General features: G+C 32.6%; 1 protein-coding gene and 1 long non-coding RNA gene across 2 annotated transcripts; one reads left to right on the top strand and one right to left on the bottom strand.

Moving 5' to 3' along the window:
• Nucleotides 1-4,387: 4,387 nt before the first annotated feature.
• On the top strand, nucleotides 4,388-11,358 carry LOC122595113 (dihydrolipoyllysine-residue acetyltransferase component 2 of pyruvate dehydrogenase complex, mitochondrial). The gene is made up of 19 exons (XM_043767425.1): nucleotides 4,388-4,532; nucleotides 4,932-5,016; nucleotides 5,174-5,301; nucleotides 5,427-5,500; nucleotides 5,582-5,622; nucleotides 6,373-6,428; nucleotides 6,516-6,590; nucleotides 6,664-6,756; nucleotides 7,661-7,897; nucleotides 8,020-8,092; nucleotides 8,457-8,557; nucleotides 9,058-9,143; nucleotides 9,219-9,294; nucleotides 9,575-9,642; nucleotides 9,745-9,811; nucleotides 10,322-10,417; nucleotides 10,487-10,589; nucleotides 10,787-10,882; nucleotides 10,989-11,358. The coding sequence occupies exons 1-19, from the start codon at nucleotides 4,494-4,496 to the stop codon at nucleotides 11,057-11,059; spliced, it is 1,665 nt and encodes a 554-aa protein (XP_043623360.1). The 5' UTR covers nucleotides 4,388-4,493; the 3' UTR covers nucleotides 11,060-11,358.
• Nucleotides 11,359-13,440: 2,082 nt separating this feature from the next.
• Nucleotides 13,441-13,887, bottom strand: LOC122594982. Its single transcript, XR_006323171.1, has 3 exons — nucleotides 13,804-13,887; nucleotides 13,548-13,720; nucleotides 13,441-13,454 (listed from the first exon to the last, which is right to left on the bottom strand). It is a non-coding gene; the product is annotated as an uncharacterized LOC122594982 (long non-coding RNA).
• Nucleotides 13,888-15,367: the final 1,480 nt, after the last annotated feature.

Raw genomic sequence — 15,367 nt, 5'->3', positions numbered from 1 at the left:
CGTCATCAGCATATCAGGGTCCTTAATTTGCAAGGGTAGATCTTTATTAAGGATGTTGTTGACTTTGTTTCCTTTCACAGTCTCGTATCCAAAATAACAGAGAGGATATGTCAAATTTGTTGAAATGCGTACACAATTTTATTATTTTATTTTACCGTTACTAGATGATGTTCAATCACAAGTTATAATCACAAGTTACTAGATGACGTTCAATCATATATGATTTATATATCGTGGAAACTTCCAGCTACTATATTCTTACCTTAATGTACCTACTAGGCTACTACGTGTGTATCTTCCATAATGCTCATCACTTTATAGTTTATATGTTGATAATCAAATCACATCTGACATCTCATGTCTTTTTAATAATAATGAATTAATGATAGTTTCCATCATATTGGTCATAAGTCATAACCAATATAGAGTTAATATGAATTGGTTATCCATTTTTAGTTGAGTGGATGATACCAAAATGTTGTAAACTAAATCCTACTTAATTGTAGTTTTCAAACTTTCATCTATCTTGTTAAAGCCAAAATGTTATAGCTAGTCTAACCACTCATTCGTTGCACAATACAACAATTGAAATACATAGATTTAGACATGTGGGTGATAGATGTTAACCATGATTGATGAATTTTGTTAGTAAATGATATTGAAATTGAAAAAACTTCAATATTCAATATTATTTACATCAATTAGTATTACATTAATAATCATATCGTCACTGCCGTAGTGTCATCAGATTGTTGCATCACGCAGACATACAGGCAATCTACTTATATATATGGACTGACAACCAGGTTAAGCTTCATTCTTTCTCATTCACCCTCATTTTCATATTTATTTACATACGAAAGCCTCTTTGTACACCAATTTATTCTTACAGGAAGTAGTTTGTAGAGGAGTCCTTCTTGTCCACTATAATGTGAGAGTTTCTCTTTCTTGATTGCAGGTCATCACAAGTTAAGGTAATATTACTATATGACAGTCCCTGTCGGAATCCTGTCTAGAGCATGCGATATTAACCGATCAATAGTCTATCCTATACACGCAAATAATCGTTTTGTCATTCATAACAAACTGATTTTGATGTTACAAGCAGATAATCATGAAAGGTAAAGTAGTGTTTGTTGGAATAAACATGATTTGGTTCAAGAAATGATACTCATTTGATGATCCTGTAGAACATGTAAAAGCATTAAAATGTGTAATTCAGCTGATACGTGATGCACAAATTTAGTGTGAAGAGACACACGAATTTTAGGGTTTGTATGTGAAGAGACTAACCTTGACTCTCTATTTATAACCTTGGCGTTTAATGTGTGCACTGTTAGTCCTCTTAGTTACAATCACCTAATAGGAAACCATATAGTATGTCTTTAAGAGTAAATACGCCCATCATATATTTAATAGACATAAAAATTTCAGTTATCGTCAATTATCATATCAGGAAACATTGTTACTATTTCAAGCCTATATAACATCAACTTAGGTAAAGTTAACATCGCTTATGTTATAATCAAACACAGCAAAATAAAAATAAAAATTCAAGCTCCATCATAATCATCATATACATACCCGATACTTGTCAATACTATGATTACACGTCTTTTTCACGGATCACGATACAGAAACATCTTACATTGTCAAAAATAAAAATAACTTAGTAGTATAGTACAAGATAACATATTCAAGACTCTCTTTAAGTTGCATAATATCTTGTATCAAATTGACAAACGAAGGTTGATAGATTTACCCATTTCACCTATAGCCATAGATAAGTTGAGTGTAAGTATGTTTGATCCATCCAAAACTCTTCTTGAAAGACCCCTTCATTTTGCTCTCCACGGCATAAACTTTATAAGAAGCAACTCGTTTCTTCCTCTGCACCTCTGGATCACTCAAGCTCCAAATCTTCGAACTTGAAGTGGATTTTTTGCTGTCTCGATTCGTAGTTGTGGTGTAACTCCTTAGATTTTTCATGTTAGTCGGAAATCCTCCATCGTTTCTCCCTCCGTCTCGACATGATTGAGATCTATATTTCTCCATATTTCTAGCTTGTGTACAAAGTATGTGTAGAGTAAATATATTACTTGAAAGAAGAAGATTTTGCTATATATTTTGGCAATGAAAGGTGATGAATGATCAAAGTAAAAGAATCTATATATATTGGTTTAATAAATATAATTTAGTCATCTCGAGTTGGAATGGGGTATTTAAGAATGTATTGGCAAACACAAACTATAAACTAAAGTTTTTAAGGAGTCAAATAGGGTGGATTTTGATGATATAATTATTTGTTTAACGGAATTTTGGCTTTTGCCTTTCGGCCTTTGTTGGAGTGCAAAAGGCCTATATGATGAGATGTTGGTTGTATTTTGAATTCAACTTAAAGTTTCATGACAGCATGGTTTTGTTAAATACTCCATATACATATTAGCTGTTTGACCCTACAAATTTGCCCCTTTTATACAAATTGAATAATTAAACCTTCTTTAGAGAGTAAATTGAACTTTTCAGAAGTGACCCAACATTTTATCAAATTTTCCTTTAGGGCATATTTTTTATTTATAAACTTTTGTTGTCTCGAGGATAGTTGAATGGTCACATATGTTCAACCCGCGCTCAACCTTATGCGGCTTCTTAGCATGTTGCCTACCAACCCGTCCAGAGCCCGCTTGAGTGGCGGCAGTGTTTCTGGCGGGTTACATCAATCCGCAAGGAGCACCTTCTGACTCCGGATCCCCTTATGTGCGAGTGAGTATTGAAGTTCAAGTTTGGCTATAAATATATAATAATTACTTTGAAGGTGAGCATCGGAGAGTTTTTTATTTATTTATTTATTTTATTTTGTCATTTTTTATAATTATATCCAGTGGACATGAAATCTAAAGTCTCCTGAATAAAAGTTCTATATGTTAACTACCAAACCAACATTGTACTTATTTAATCTTCAATTATAATTCAAGTTATTCCTAAATCGTCATATTTGACTTATTTTTAATAATGCCATCAAACAAGATTTTTCAAGTTATAACAAAATGTCACATTTTGCTTAATGTATTTATTAAATTAATTATAACTCGAAAGGTCTAAAATATGGTGAGGTTTTTGAAATGATAAAGTAGAAAGATGTAATGCTGATTTTTGGCAAACTTTGACAAGATCACATCCGCTCACATCTTGACATGTGGCCAAAATAATCAAGTGCCAAAACTAACCAAATTTAGCCAAAAAACAAAGGAGTGGTATAAGCATCCGCTAGAAGCATCGGAGAAAGAGGGAGGGGGTAAGAGAAAGTGATGAGAGAGAGAGAGTAGGTGAACAACGACTTGAAACATCGGTTCTATGGGGCTAATTTGGAGGGGATTTATTGAAACCAAAAAGTGTCAAAAAAGGGTAAAGAACTGATTACAACTTTCATCTTAAAGCACAGTGATTATAATATTTTGTTTGAATTAACATTTTTTCTAAAAAATACAAATAATTAAATTATATAATAATAAAGTAATAAAAAATAGTTGGTGCACTTTTTGTTTATTCAGAGACAAACTTTGCGTCTCATTCAAGAAAATATAATAACTTCAAATCTTTAAATTTTCCAAAGTCAGAATTCTTTTTATAATTAACGATTATTTAATGATGTCAACACTTGTTTTTTTTACTAATAACTAATTGATTATTTTTAAACTAAATGTACGCTCACACGACGCAACAAAAATGGTAGTAGCTATGATGGTGTGATGGTAGCGTAGACAAGCGGTGGTGCGAGAGACGGTGTGGTAGTGACGACGACGGTGATGATGTAATTATTAATGTAAATATAATTAAATGTAAAAGGGACAATGTAAATATTTTATGTTATCTAGTTATAATTCAACCACCAAACACACTACCACAAACACAACATTTCTTTATCTCGATCTTGATCTATCAGGATCACCACCAAGCTCCATGCTCCACCATCACCCCTTTCGATTACTACAGAGTGTACATGGATGGTAAATAGATATAGATGGATGTATGTTTATACATACATATCCTTTGCATATGCCTAAGAGTTTATTTAGAGATAAAAAAATAACATGATAGAAAACAACAATAACAATATTATTCTAGTTAAAAACAAAATGTTAAAGAGATATTAATCCAAAATTACATGATAAAACAGGTAAAAGGTCAATACAAGTTCGTTAAAAGAAAAAAAAGAAAGAAAGAACATGTTATAAAAAGCAAACAATGAACACAAAATAAGTTATGATTATAAAGGTAAAAAAAATTTTCCCGCACTAATAACATTTTACATTAGGCGGCCCCATGTTTTAATCAGGAATCCCGATCTGGACCATTTTACAGCCTTGCCAATTTGACCTTCAGCCCTAATACACACAAAATCTATACATACAATCAGCACTAATCAAATCAATCTCGAACGACGGCTCACGCCATTTTCTCCGGCGAACATTGACCTTTCTATTCTCACCACCATGACTTTTGCATCTCATCTCTTCCGTCACTCTAAACAGGTTCTCCCCGATCATCCTTCCCCTTTTCCAACATAATATCTCTCTCTCTCTCTTTCTATATATATATATAATATATATATATATTTGACATTCGGATTTCATGTATTGTATGTGTATAAATACGATTGATGATTAATGTTTGAAGTAGGTATATATCTATATGACAATCGTTCTCTGATTGAAATTCGTTTGAGATTTAGAGTTTTGGTGTAATTATTATAAGCTTTTGTGTTTGGTAGGGTTTTGAATTTTGACTAGTGAGCTTGAAATGCATGATTTGAAGATGATATATTATACCGTAAATATGACGAGTTGGATATATATATATATATCATATATGTAACTATATTGGCTACGTTTGTTTTATGATAATATGGATTGGTTTTTGTTGTATTTCAGTTGAGAAATGCTCCCCGGCAGGATCATGTCGTTTTGGTTCGGTGGTTTTCGCATAGTGCTCGTTCTGTTACAAGCAAAGGGGATGGTCAGTGGTTGAGTTACTTCCTATTTTATTTTGGAGATTTCTGATAGTGTGACGTCTTTCTTTCTTGCGTTATATTACAACGGATGTTGTTTGGTCATTTCCATTGCTTGAACTTTATGGTTATCGTATTGACAGAAGATTTAAATTCTTATTGTAGATATATCGAAGCTTAGACCAATTAACAATGTTCAAGGGGTGAATATCTGTGGATGTAAGTCTTGCAATGGATCCATGTCAAGTGCACCCATGTTCAGTCGAAGTTATAGGGCGGTGAATTCTAAAAGAGTATGTTGAATTTCTTCAAGCTTTACGTTATCTTGTGTTTGATTTCTTTGTTCATTGATTTATTGAATATAGAGCTGTATAGAAGCTCATTACTCAATGATATTATTGTTGCCTTATGCTCCTAGGTGCATAATGGATATGCTGCTAGAGCAGAAGGAAGATCAAGTAGTGGAATGGTGTTCAGTAGAGGAATTTCATGGTATTTAACTATAGCATCCGTACCATTGTTTCAATTATTAATGTCTCTGATTCATGTTCTGATTATATGTTTCGTGAACAGTTCTGATGTACAGCTTAGGAGAAGATTTTCATCAAATTCAGGTAAGTTTCATTTATATTGTTTGTCTACTCGCTAGACTCATGTGACTTGTAACCCCAAGTGGGATAATTGAATATTTGAATGTGTAAGATCACCTGATATATATGAAATCTTCAGTATGTGATTAAAATACAGATTAGTTTAGGATGTTTTATTTGTTTGAAAAATAAATAATCAATGAATGTTTTAGGTTGTTTAGTGTGAATATTCATGTGCTGGGTTGCTTGCTATTTTAGAGATTGGGTGCAACCATTGTGGTACTTTTTATCTGTTCGGCTAGGTTGCTGCTGTGTAGTGTGTAATTCTAAGCTTTTAGAAGGTCACCTATATTGTGTGTTTGGAAGTTTTAAATCTTAAAAAGTCAAATTATTAACAAGTATGAGACACATATGCCTAACTACTGAAGGCTGGATATCTGTTTTTGAGTCAGCTATAACCTGTTATTTTTCATTATATGTGTGTCTGTTTCTACCTACAGGCTACAATGACTTGTTCCAACATGTTTATATATATTGTTAGAGATTGTAGAGAAATGACCATTAGTTGAACACATACTGATTTATTGATGTTAAGATTGCATATGATAAATTGTTTAACTTTACATGCTAATATAAAAAAGTTGATTATGAGTAGAATAGTGTATCCTAATAAAAAAAAAGTTTGATCAGTTAATCTAATCAAATAAACTTACTCAAACCATTTCATGCTGTTCATGTTTCACTCATTTGGTATTCTATGTTATTATATTACAGCCCTTCCTCCACACCAAGAGCTTGGAATGCCTTCTCTTTCACCTACAATGACAGAGGTCAGTGGTATTCTATGCTTCATGGTAGCTGAATAGGATTCTTGTATTACCCTGTTTCCTGAATTCTTTTCTTGAGATCTTATTCAGGGAAACATAGCACGCTGGTTAAAGAAAGAAGGAGATCAAGTTACACCTGGGGAAGTACTTTGCGAAGTTGAAACAGTAAGTCTTTATTGTCTCCACTTTTTGGTTTTCTCCAAGACCAACCACCAACATGTGCATCAATTTATTACAGGATAAAGCCACTGTCGAAATGGAATGTATGGAGGAAGGATATCTAGCTAAGATTATACATGGGGATGGAGCAAAAGAAATCAAAGTTGGCGAGGTATTCATTTCATCTCTTTTATGTTATGATTTTGCTTTTGGAGGTTCATCCAATTATACTTCAAATGGGAGTGTATAAGTGTATTTGGGTCTCAAACCTTGTATATGTTCCTTGCGATTGAAATCAATCTCATACTATAGACAGAAATACTGAAGAACTATAAAAGTATGTCGTTATGCTAATACTAGAGATGGAAAAATGGAAAGATGGGTGGGCTAGGTAATCAGTGAAAACGGTTCAGGTTGGTCAGCGTTGCAAACACTTATCTTAAATTGTTTTTTACTTTTTTGCAACCTTGTTTCTGTTATTCTGTAAATGATTAATGATTGAGTAAAATTATATTATCACAAAACTAATTGAGCTGTTTGGTAACAAAGCAATTAGCAATATAGGAAGTTATGCATTTGAATACACTTCCGATGACTTTTTATATTATCACTACTCATTTGAATGGTTTTCTTTAGTTATATCTTCTGGCTTGATCCATTTGAGCTGTCAGAGATAAACATAACCCAAAAGTTGAATTTTTTGCATCTAGCTGAATAGCTGATACACTTGTTCATTAATTTGACCAATGAAGCGTCTGTAAGAGACAACCTTTAAATAGTCGACTACTCGAGTTATAAGACCATTCACTTCCATGACTTCTACACTAAGGTTGGTCAGCCAACGTAGGTTGGAACCCATTTTTTTGCCAGGTGTAACTTTGTGAGTGGTAGTTTTATATATATCTTTAGTTCAAAATATAGTTTAGGTTGGGTTGTTAATGGGTGTAAAATGTTTAGTTAGGTTGGGTTGTTTAGGTGGAAGAAAGAAATTATTTTTTTATTAAAGGTCAGGTTGACGTAGGTTGTGAGTGTGAAGGTTGTGTGTGTGAATGAGGATCTAATGTTTATTGTGGCAGGCGATTGCAATAACTGTTGAAGATAAAGATGACATTGAAAAATTTAAAGATTACAAACCTCAATCATCAGATGCTACGGCTCCACCAGCTCCCCCGCCGTCAACTCCTGCCAAAGAAGATGTAGTTGAAAAGCCAGTCAGCTCACCGGAACCAAAAACTGCTAAGCCCAGTGCAGCTCCTGAAACAGACCGCGTTTTCGCTAGTCCTCTTGCAAGAAAGTTGGCTGAAGATAACAATGTATGTATTCTTATTTATTTTATAGCTACCACATTTCATCCATACCATTGACTTGAATTGGCAAGTCTTTCTCTTATTCCTTCTCCCATAGTCCCTTGTATGACGATGTTTCTGTTAATTAGGTATCTCTTTCAAGTATTAAAGGTACAGGTCCTGATGGAAGCATTGTGAAGGCTGATATTGAAGAGTACTTAGGTATTTCTTAGTACAGCTTAAGTTTTTGTGTTCTACATTTCAAAATTCAAATAAATTAAATTACGTTAGCTGGGTTGAACCGCAACACAAACATTTTGTATTTTTAATGTGATCAGAAAAGATAGTATTAAACAATAGTTTAATATTTTTGTAATAACAATATACGTTGTAGCTTTGAAAGCCATGCTTTGAGCAACTGTTGACCCATTTAAGTGTTAGGTAAAATTTACCCCAAAGTGACCTTTTTGTTAGTAAATGGGTGAAATGCCCATCTGTAGACGGCACTAACGGTTCATTTTGTCTTAATTTCGCTTCTTCACTGCTATATTTTAACTCATTTGTCCCGCCTCTTCTCTTTTGGTAGCTTCTGGTAAGAAAGATCTTCTGGCTGCACCATTGAAGGCTGATCAAGCAACAGTTGGTGCTATAAATTACACAGATATTCCAAATTCCCAGATAAGAAAGGTAATCATCTTCATCAACATCCCTATTTATTTAGTGTGTGTGTGTACTAAGGGGTACCCGCTACCCACGCAATGCGACGGCCCTGAATATGTCGTGTAAGACCCGTTGTTAAAATATAATTCTAGAAATGGGAAGTTGGACAATATATAAGGCAAGTATTAATTGATATTTAAGATGTGGGAGTTGACTAAATATGTAAGATAAGTGTTAATTAAGATTGTTAGGGTAAGGGTAAAGTAGTAATATCCAATATTGAAAATATGAAACTCTTCAAGAATGTTGTATAATTTTTATATAGTATTATAGATGTGTACTTTTTATATAGTATTATAGATGTATATGATGTATAATATACCCCTATGATGACTTGTAAGTTGTAACTTTGATCTTTTGCAATTAAAGCATATTCAACCTCATCTATTGTGTGTTTTGGTTGAGATGGAAAAATTGTTTCATCTTTTTAAGAAATCTGAAACCAATTTATTGTGTAATTCTATCAGGTCACTGCATCACGCTTGTTGCTGTCAAAGCAAACCATTCCTCATTATTATCTCACGGTAGATACTTGTGTCGACAAACTTACAAAGTGAGTATTGAATTAGATATTAATATGAGAGTATATTTTTTGTCTCTCAAGATGATCTGATGACCTCTTCGTTAGATTGCGTGGAGAACTCAATTCACTACAAGAAGCTTCAGGAGGAAAGAAGATATCCATCAATGATCTTGTGATCAAGGTATTTTCTCTTTCTGGATACCATCCTTTTTATTTAATTATAAAAAGCTGGTCTATCACTTATTTGACTTTTTGATATGTGCTATATATACGAAAACACAGATGCATCATGCATGCACTCATCTTTTGTTTTTTAACATCCCCTAACCCTGGTATCCTGACAGCAACTGCTATACATTTTTATGCGTTTTGGATTCTGATTGAAGGTCTATCTAGTCAACAAAACATGTGTTATGTTATTGATATCAAGGTTACTTACTTTTTCTTGATTTTATCTGCAGGCTGCGGCGTTGGCTCTTCGTAAAGTTCCTCAATGTAACAGCTCATGGACTAACGATTATATCCGTCAGTAAGTATTGAAAGTGGGAAGTTATATTCTTTAAACTGTTGAAAGAATAATTACATAATAACTTGACATTCATCATCATTTGCTCAACCATTGATATAATAGGTTTCATGATGTGCACATCAATGTGGCTGTTCAGACAGATAATGGACTCTTTGTTCCTGTTATAAGGGTTAGTCATTGCACCTTTTAGTCCATTATTATATTTTAGATTAACTCAAAATGAGTGTGTTGGGTAACCTATCAAATGACCAATATTTTGTATCGGTTAGGACTGGTTTAGGAGGTATTATGTGTGCATTAGTTATAGTTATAGGTACTATCTTATAAATTTTATATGTCTTTTTTTCAAGAAAGTGAAAGGTGTTTTCTCTCATAAAAAACCGCTGAAAATTTTGAAAGTGCATTTGGTGGTTTTAATTTTTAGTTTAGAAAACCCAAGGAATTTCCATTTTTTGGGTTCCCTGGAAACCCGGTTTTCTGCAAGAAAGCACACCCTATGGTGTTCTGTCACTCTTTTGGCAATATGTACTACCTATTAGATCTGTTTCTTGTAAGCTTTTATATAAATTAATGTGTGCTGATCCATTGGAGATAAAATGCAACCCAAGTCGACCAGTTTAGTAGTTCATAGTTGTGACCTACTCTAATGGTTTTTTTCTTACAACCTGGATTTGTGCAGGATGCTGATAAGAAAGGCTTGTCATCAATATCAGAGGATGTAAAGAATTTAGCCAAGAAAGCTAGAGAGAACAGCTTAAAACCGGCTGATTATGAGGTCTGATCTTGTTAAATTACTTGTAATGTCTTTAAGCATGATTCTGAAGTTTATATTCTGTTTTTGTAGGGAGGTACATTCACTGTTTCAAACCTAGGGGGACCTTTTGGGATCAAGCAGTTCTGTGCCATCATAAATCCACCCCAGGCTGGTATTCTAGCAGTTGGATCTGGTAAGTAGAAAGAGCTAACTCATGTTTGCATTAACATTATAACTAGATGGGGTAAAATTCTCTTTAGGTGGGTATCGGGATGAAACTAATTGGTTCTTAGGTACTTTACGGCCCATCTTCGACCGGCTTCAGTTTACCTGCAACACAGTATTGTTAATTCCCAAATCAATGTTACTCATTCATCAAATTCTGTGCAGCTGAGAGGAGAGTTATTCCGGGTTCGGGCGTTGGAGAATTCAAGTTTGCTTCATACATGTCGGTCACGTTGAGTTGTGATCATCGTGTGATAGATGGTATGTGTTACTAAGAGAGAGTATCAAAAAGCTTGTATCAGTTCATATGAGAAAACGTGGTGGATACTTGGATGCTAACAATTTATATATGTGGCTGTGTTATTAGGTGCTATTGGCGCAGAATGGCTGAAGGCATTCAAAGGCTACATCGAGAATCCAGAGACGATGCTGCTTTAGAGCTCTTTTTCTTATTTTTTTCATTGGTCAATTTCTTTCTGGGGATTCAAGTTTTGTCTCCTGGAGTTACACTGACTTTTGCTTGATCACATCGTGAAATATTGTTTCAGAATAAGAAAACAGGAGGCCGTCAAGCTTTGAGGCATGAAAACATGAACTCAGTTTTGGTTATGTATAGAGTTGATTAACATTTATCTCTAATTAGGGGAGAGAATTCAAGACGGCCTTCGCACTCGCATGTAACCCAAATAAACCAATGTCTTGATATAGTTTGTAATTAATTGCTTGGTGTTGCGTCATCAGATTGAATCCAAAGCAGTTAGCTCGCTATGGGTACACATTATAACAACTATGGTCAATTGGTCACATACTAAACGATCTATATGAATCTTTTGGATTAATGGTAACCTTTCCAAAGAGATTTGCAGAACATGGTGTTAAGATTCATACATCCACTTTGAGAAACAGTCAATATTTTAAAAACCGGTTTTTAAATAGATTGGTTGATGGGTAAAAGTCGGTTGAACTGGTTACTTTTTTTAGTGTATTTTTTTTTTATAAATATATTACGAGTATCATACTTGTTACCATTCAAAGTATAGTCAAAATGTAATAATGATCCATTTAGAAATAATACAAATAGTTCTAACAAATAATATAAATTTTAAAATTCACTAACAACCAAAAACAACTTTTAAATATACACATTATCATAAAAATAAATTTAGAAAAAAATTGAAAATTTCTTTATGTATATTTATAAATATAAATTTTCTCATATATTTTATAAAACTAGACTCATGCTCAGTTGCTCACGGATGCAGTAGTGGTGGTGGTGATGAACGGATGTAGTTTAATTATTTTATGATTTGAATGATATATTTTTAATGGTTTAAACGATGAACAACATTTTAGGTCTAACTTTTACTCGCTTATCCTTAAGTTATGTTTATCTTTTACATGTTTAAAATTTGAGATCTTTATGGTTTAAACAAGCAAGTTAAGTAATTGGTTTAATGATGACAATATTCAGTAAAAACATAGATGATCTAATGATAAATGGAAAAAAACTTGATAGAAAACTACTCAAATACAGATAGAAACGGATCATTCAAGCCAAATCTACTTCATTTTGCCAAATAGGTGGAATGGATAACACTAAAGGCACACTATCTACATCCTCATCTTTTATCGGACTTAGTATTGTGATTGCATTTTTAATATACATGAGATTTTTAATATACATGATATTTTTAATATCGGTCTTTTCTCCATAGAATTCTTTCCGGATTTTCTTTACGTTTCGGACTTTCAATGCATTTTCTCCTACAATGAATTCATCATCGAGAAACAATGAGGGTTGGTTTATACAGGATTAGGATTGTAGTACTTTGAAGAAGTAAAAAGTGATAGAGCAGAATACTTACACATGTTGTACAAAGAAGGCTGCCTTCACCCAATTTATACTACAATACAGGCCCGGTCTTGGGCAAGTGCGAAAGGCTCAATTGAGCAGAGCACCAAAAAGTAAGGGGCACCAAATTTTTTATACAATACGCTACTGAGTCACTCCATATATTGATATATTAAATTAATTTTGCTGCTAAAGATATATCTATAGGCAAAAGATGTTGTTGTTATCTTATATATTAAAGTCCACTAGTCCATCAATATCTTATGAATTATATTATTATTTTATTATTATACCATACATAATAATCTCATCCTATATTTTTTGACGTTAATATATGCAGATAGTCGCAAAAAGTAAATACGCAAACTGGAAGTGTTCATTGTTCAAACATATATATTGATTTATATACTTTGATTAATTTTTTTTATGTGAGACTTAAACAACTTATGGTATTAATTATCAAAACTTAAATTTTGATGCATTTAAAATAAGTTAGAAAACTTTGCTATAGTTATTTTATATTTTCGAACGACATTATTGTTTTGGTTGTTTTGATACCTTTTTATATATACTTACTATACTTCAGCCGTTAATGACAAATTTTGACGTTTAATGGACACCCAAAATTCATGGCACAGGCCTGATACAATAAATTTGTAACCATAAAAATTAGGCAGATATACGAAGAAGATTAAATTATACTCAGTTCTCAAAGAAAATTCAACTATAATTCTGCTTAAAAAGTAAGAAAAGAAACAAAATACTAATGATACTATAGTATGCATACTTACTTATCAGCTTCAGTTGAACAAAATGAAAAATGAATCATATCATCCTGGTACAATCAATATTGTTAATTAAGAAATTAAACTTCAATTGGAGTTAATCAGTAATGCCAATTTAATTGAAATATAGATTTAAAAAAAAAAAATCACAAAAAAGAAAGAGGCAAAGAGGACCCGACCTTGTCAACAACTTCAGCTAAACACGATGAAAAACAAAATTAGAACCCACACCAGGTAATAAGGTGCCAAAATTTTTTTAACCAAAACTCAATTAATCCACTTAGTTTACCTGAATGCCCAGCCTTTTGTTCTGTGTATGTCTGCCACCTCTTTAATAGTAAAACCACTCTTTAGCTTCATGATTTTAAGAATTTGCTCATCATCAGTCTTTCCAGTGATCATGTCAACAATAGCTACACTGGTTAGGTCAAAGAGGCTCCTTATCCGGAGCAAGCGAGCAGCCTGATGAATGAAAAACAGATCAAAAATAATGGAATTTATCTATATATAGGATATCACATTAGTAGATAAAAAGACGTACGTACTTCCATAAGTTCAAAAAGAAGGGTAAATCTTTCATCTGCTTGTTGTTAAGGGCATCTACTCCAGAATTATTGAGCTTGTGCTGGACATAGGTCTCAAGGAAACACGTACACAATTTTTTCAAGCATATATATAGCTTGACAGGCTGACAAATTGTGCGCGTGGAACTTTTTCAAGCCCACGTATCTGTAAACATCTGCTTATCATCAAAACGCGGCTCATCATCATCATTATCATAATAACACAGCGGGAATATAGGACGCCGACCATCATATATATACCTCTGACACCAAATTGAAACCTAGCGTTTCGGATCGAATTTATTTTCTGAATCATCATCATAATAATAATTAAGAGGATATTTAACATCATGTAAAATTATTGACATAATGGTTGAAAACTTATCGAGTTGGGAAATTAGATAAAAGGAAAAAACACCGAATTTGAACAACACACTTGGAGTTTCGCTATTAATCGAGTACTATTTATAATACTCCTATTAGATTTATGTCTAATACAAACTTAACACATGTTAATTTATTGCTGCTTAAAATTAGTTTAACATTTTTGTTAACTAAAAACTTTATAAAAAAAAATAATAATACAAGTACTTTTAAAATCTTAATATATTTACATTAAATGTTATTTTTTAATTAGTTAATTTTGTATTTGTAAAATAGAGCGTACTATTATTTTATTGGATATATGTTAACTACTATTTTTTATTTTGATTTATTATATTATAATTATTGGATAAAAATTATAATTAAAAAGTGTAAATTGATTATGAAAAAAAAGTGTAAATTTAAGTCAAAATGGAAAAAAGAATCAACTTGAGAAAACCGAGAGTTGTGATTGGTCGATAAGTTATTAGAGCAATTGTTTTTAGTATAACAAATAATAAAAATTATACACCTTTTGTTGAAAAGTTCGAAAAAAAGATGCAAAATAACCTATCTACCCTTAATAAATTATAGTTATTTACACCATCACTTTATATTCTAATATATCTCTAGCTATACATTATACAATTACCAGCACACCTCGCAGTCGCCACCAACACTTCACCGCTGCATTGCATGGATATTTTTTTCTCTCCTAAGATATTTTCATCACCACTTTTATATTAATTACATTTACATCAACCTATACTACTACACTATTCAACACCGTCACCACCCCCCACAATTGTTGCCATCACCCGTCACCGACACTGTCAGACCGTTTTTGTGGTCATCATAGGTGCATTCCGTGGGTACCGTGCCAGTTAAGTATTTAAGCATGGAGTTTATGTATAACTTTATGATGTCGTGCACGGGGTAATATAGTAATTATATCATTTCTCCTAACATATTATTATCTTATACGAGTACATCATTTTAATGTTTTCATTTAATATAGAAAAAAAAAAGTAATGCGAGAATCCTAGCCCCGATACATTATTTGATACCTATATAAAGTGTAATTTATTAATTTTCTTTTATTTTTACTAATCTTATTCTTTGATTGTAACATGTATTTCATATTGTTAGTAAGATTTAAAAGTTATATACTAAAAATAATAAA

The sequence above is a fragment of the Erigeron canadensis genome, chromosome 4 (genome assembly GCF_010389155.1).
Source record: "Erigeron canadensis isolate Cc75 chromosome 4, C_canadensis_v1, whole genome shotgun sequence".
Lineage (NCBI taxonomy): Eukaryota > Viridiplantae > Streptophyta > Magnoliopsida > Asterales > Asteraceae > Erigeron > Erigeron canadensis.
Note: the sequence above shows the minus strand (reverse complement) of the source record. Positions and strands in the feature narration are given on the sequence as shown.

Coding starts and splice junctions, on each gene's coding strand:
- LOC122595113 (XM_043767425.1), top strand. CDS start 4,494: ATGACTTTTGCATCTCATCTCTTCCGTCACTCTAAACAG. Junction 9,295..9,574: donor TCAATGATCTTGTGATCAAG/GTATTTTCTCTT, acceptor TTTTATCTGCAG/GCTGCGGCGTTGGCTCTTCG. Junction 9,643..9,744: donor ACTAACGATTATATCCGTCA/GTAAGTATTGAA, acceptor TTGATATAATAG/GTTTCATGATGTGCACATCA.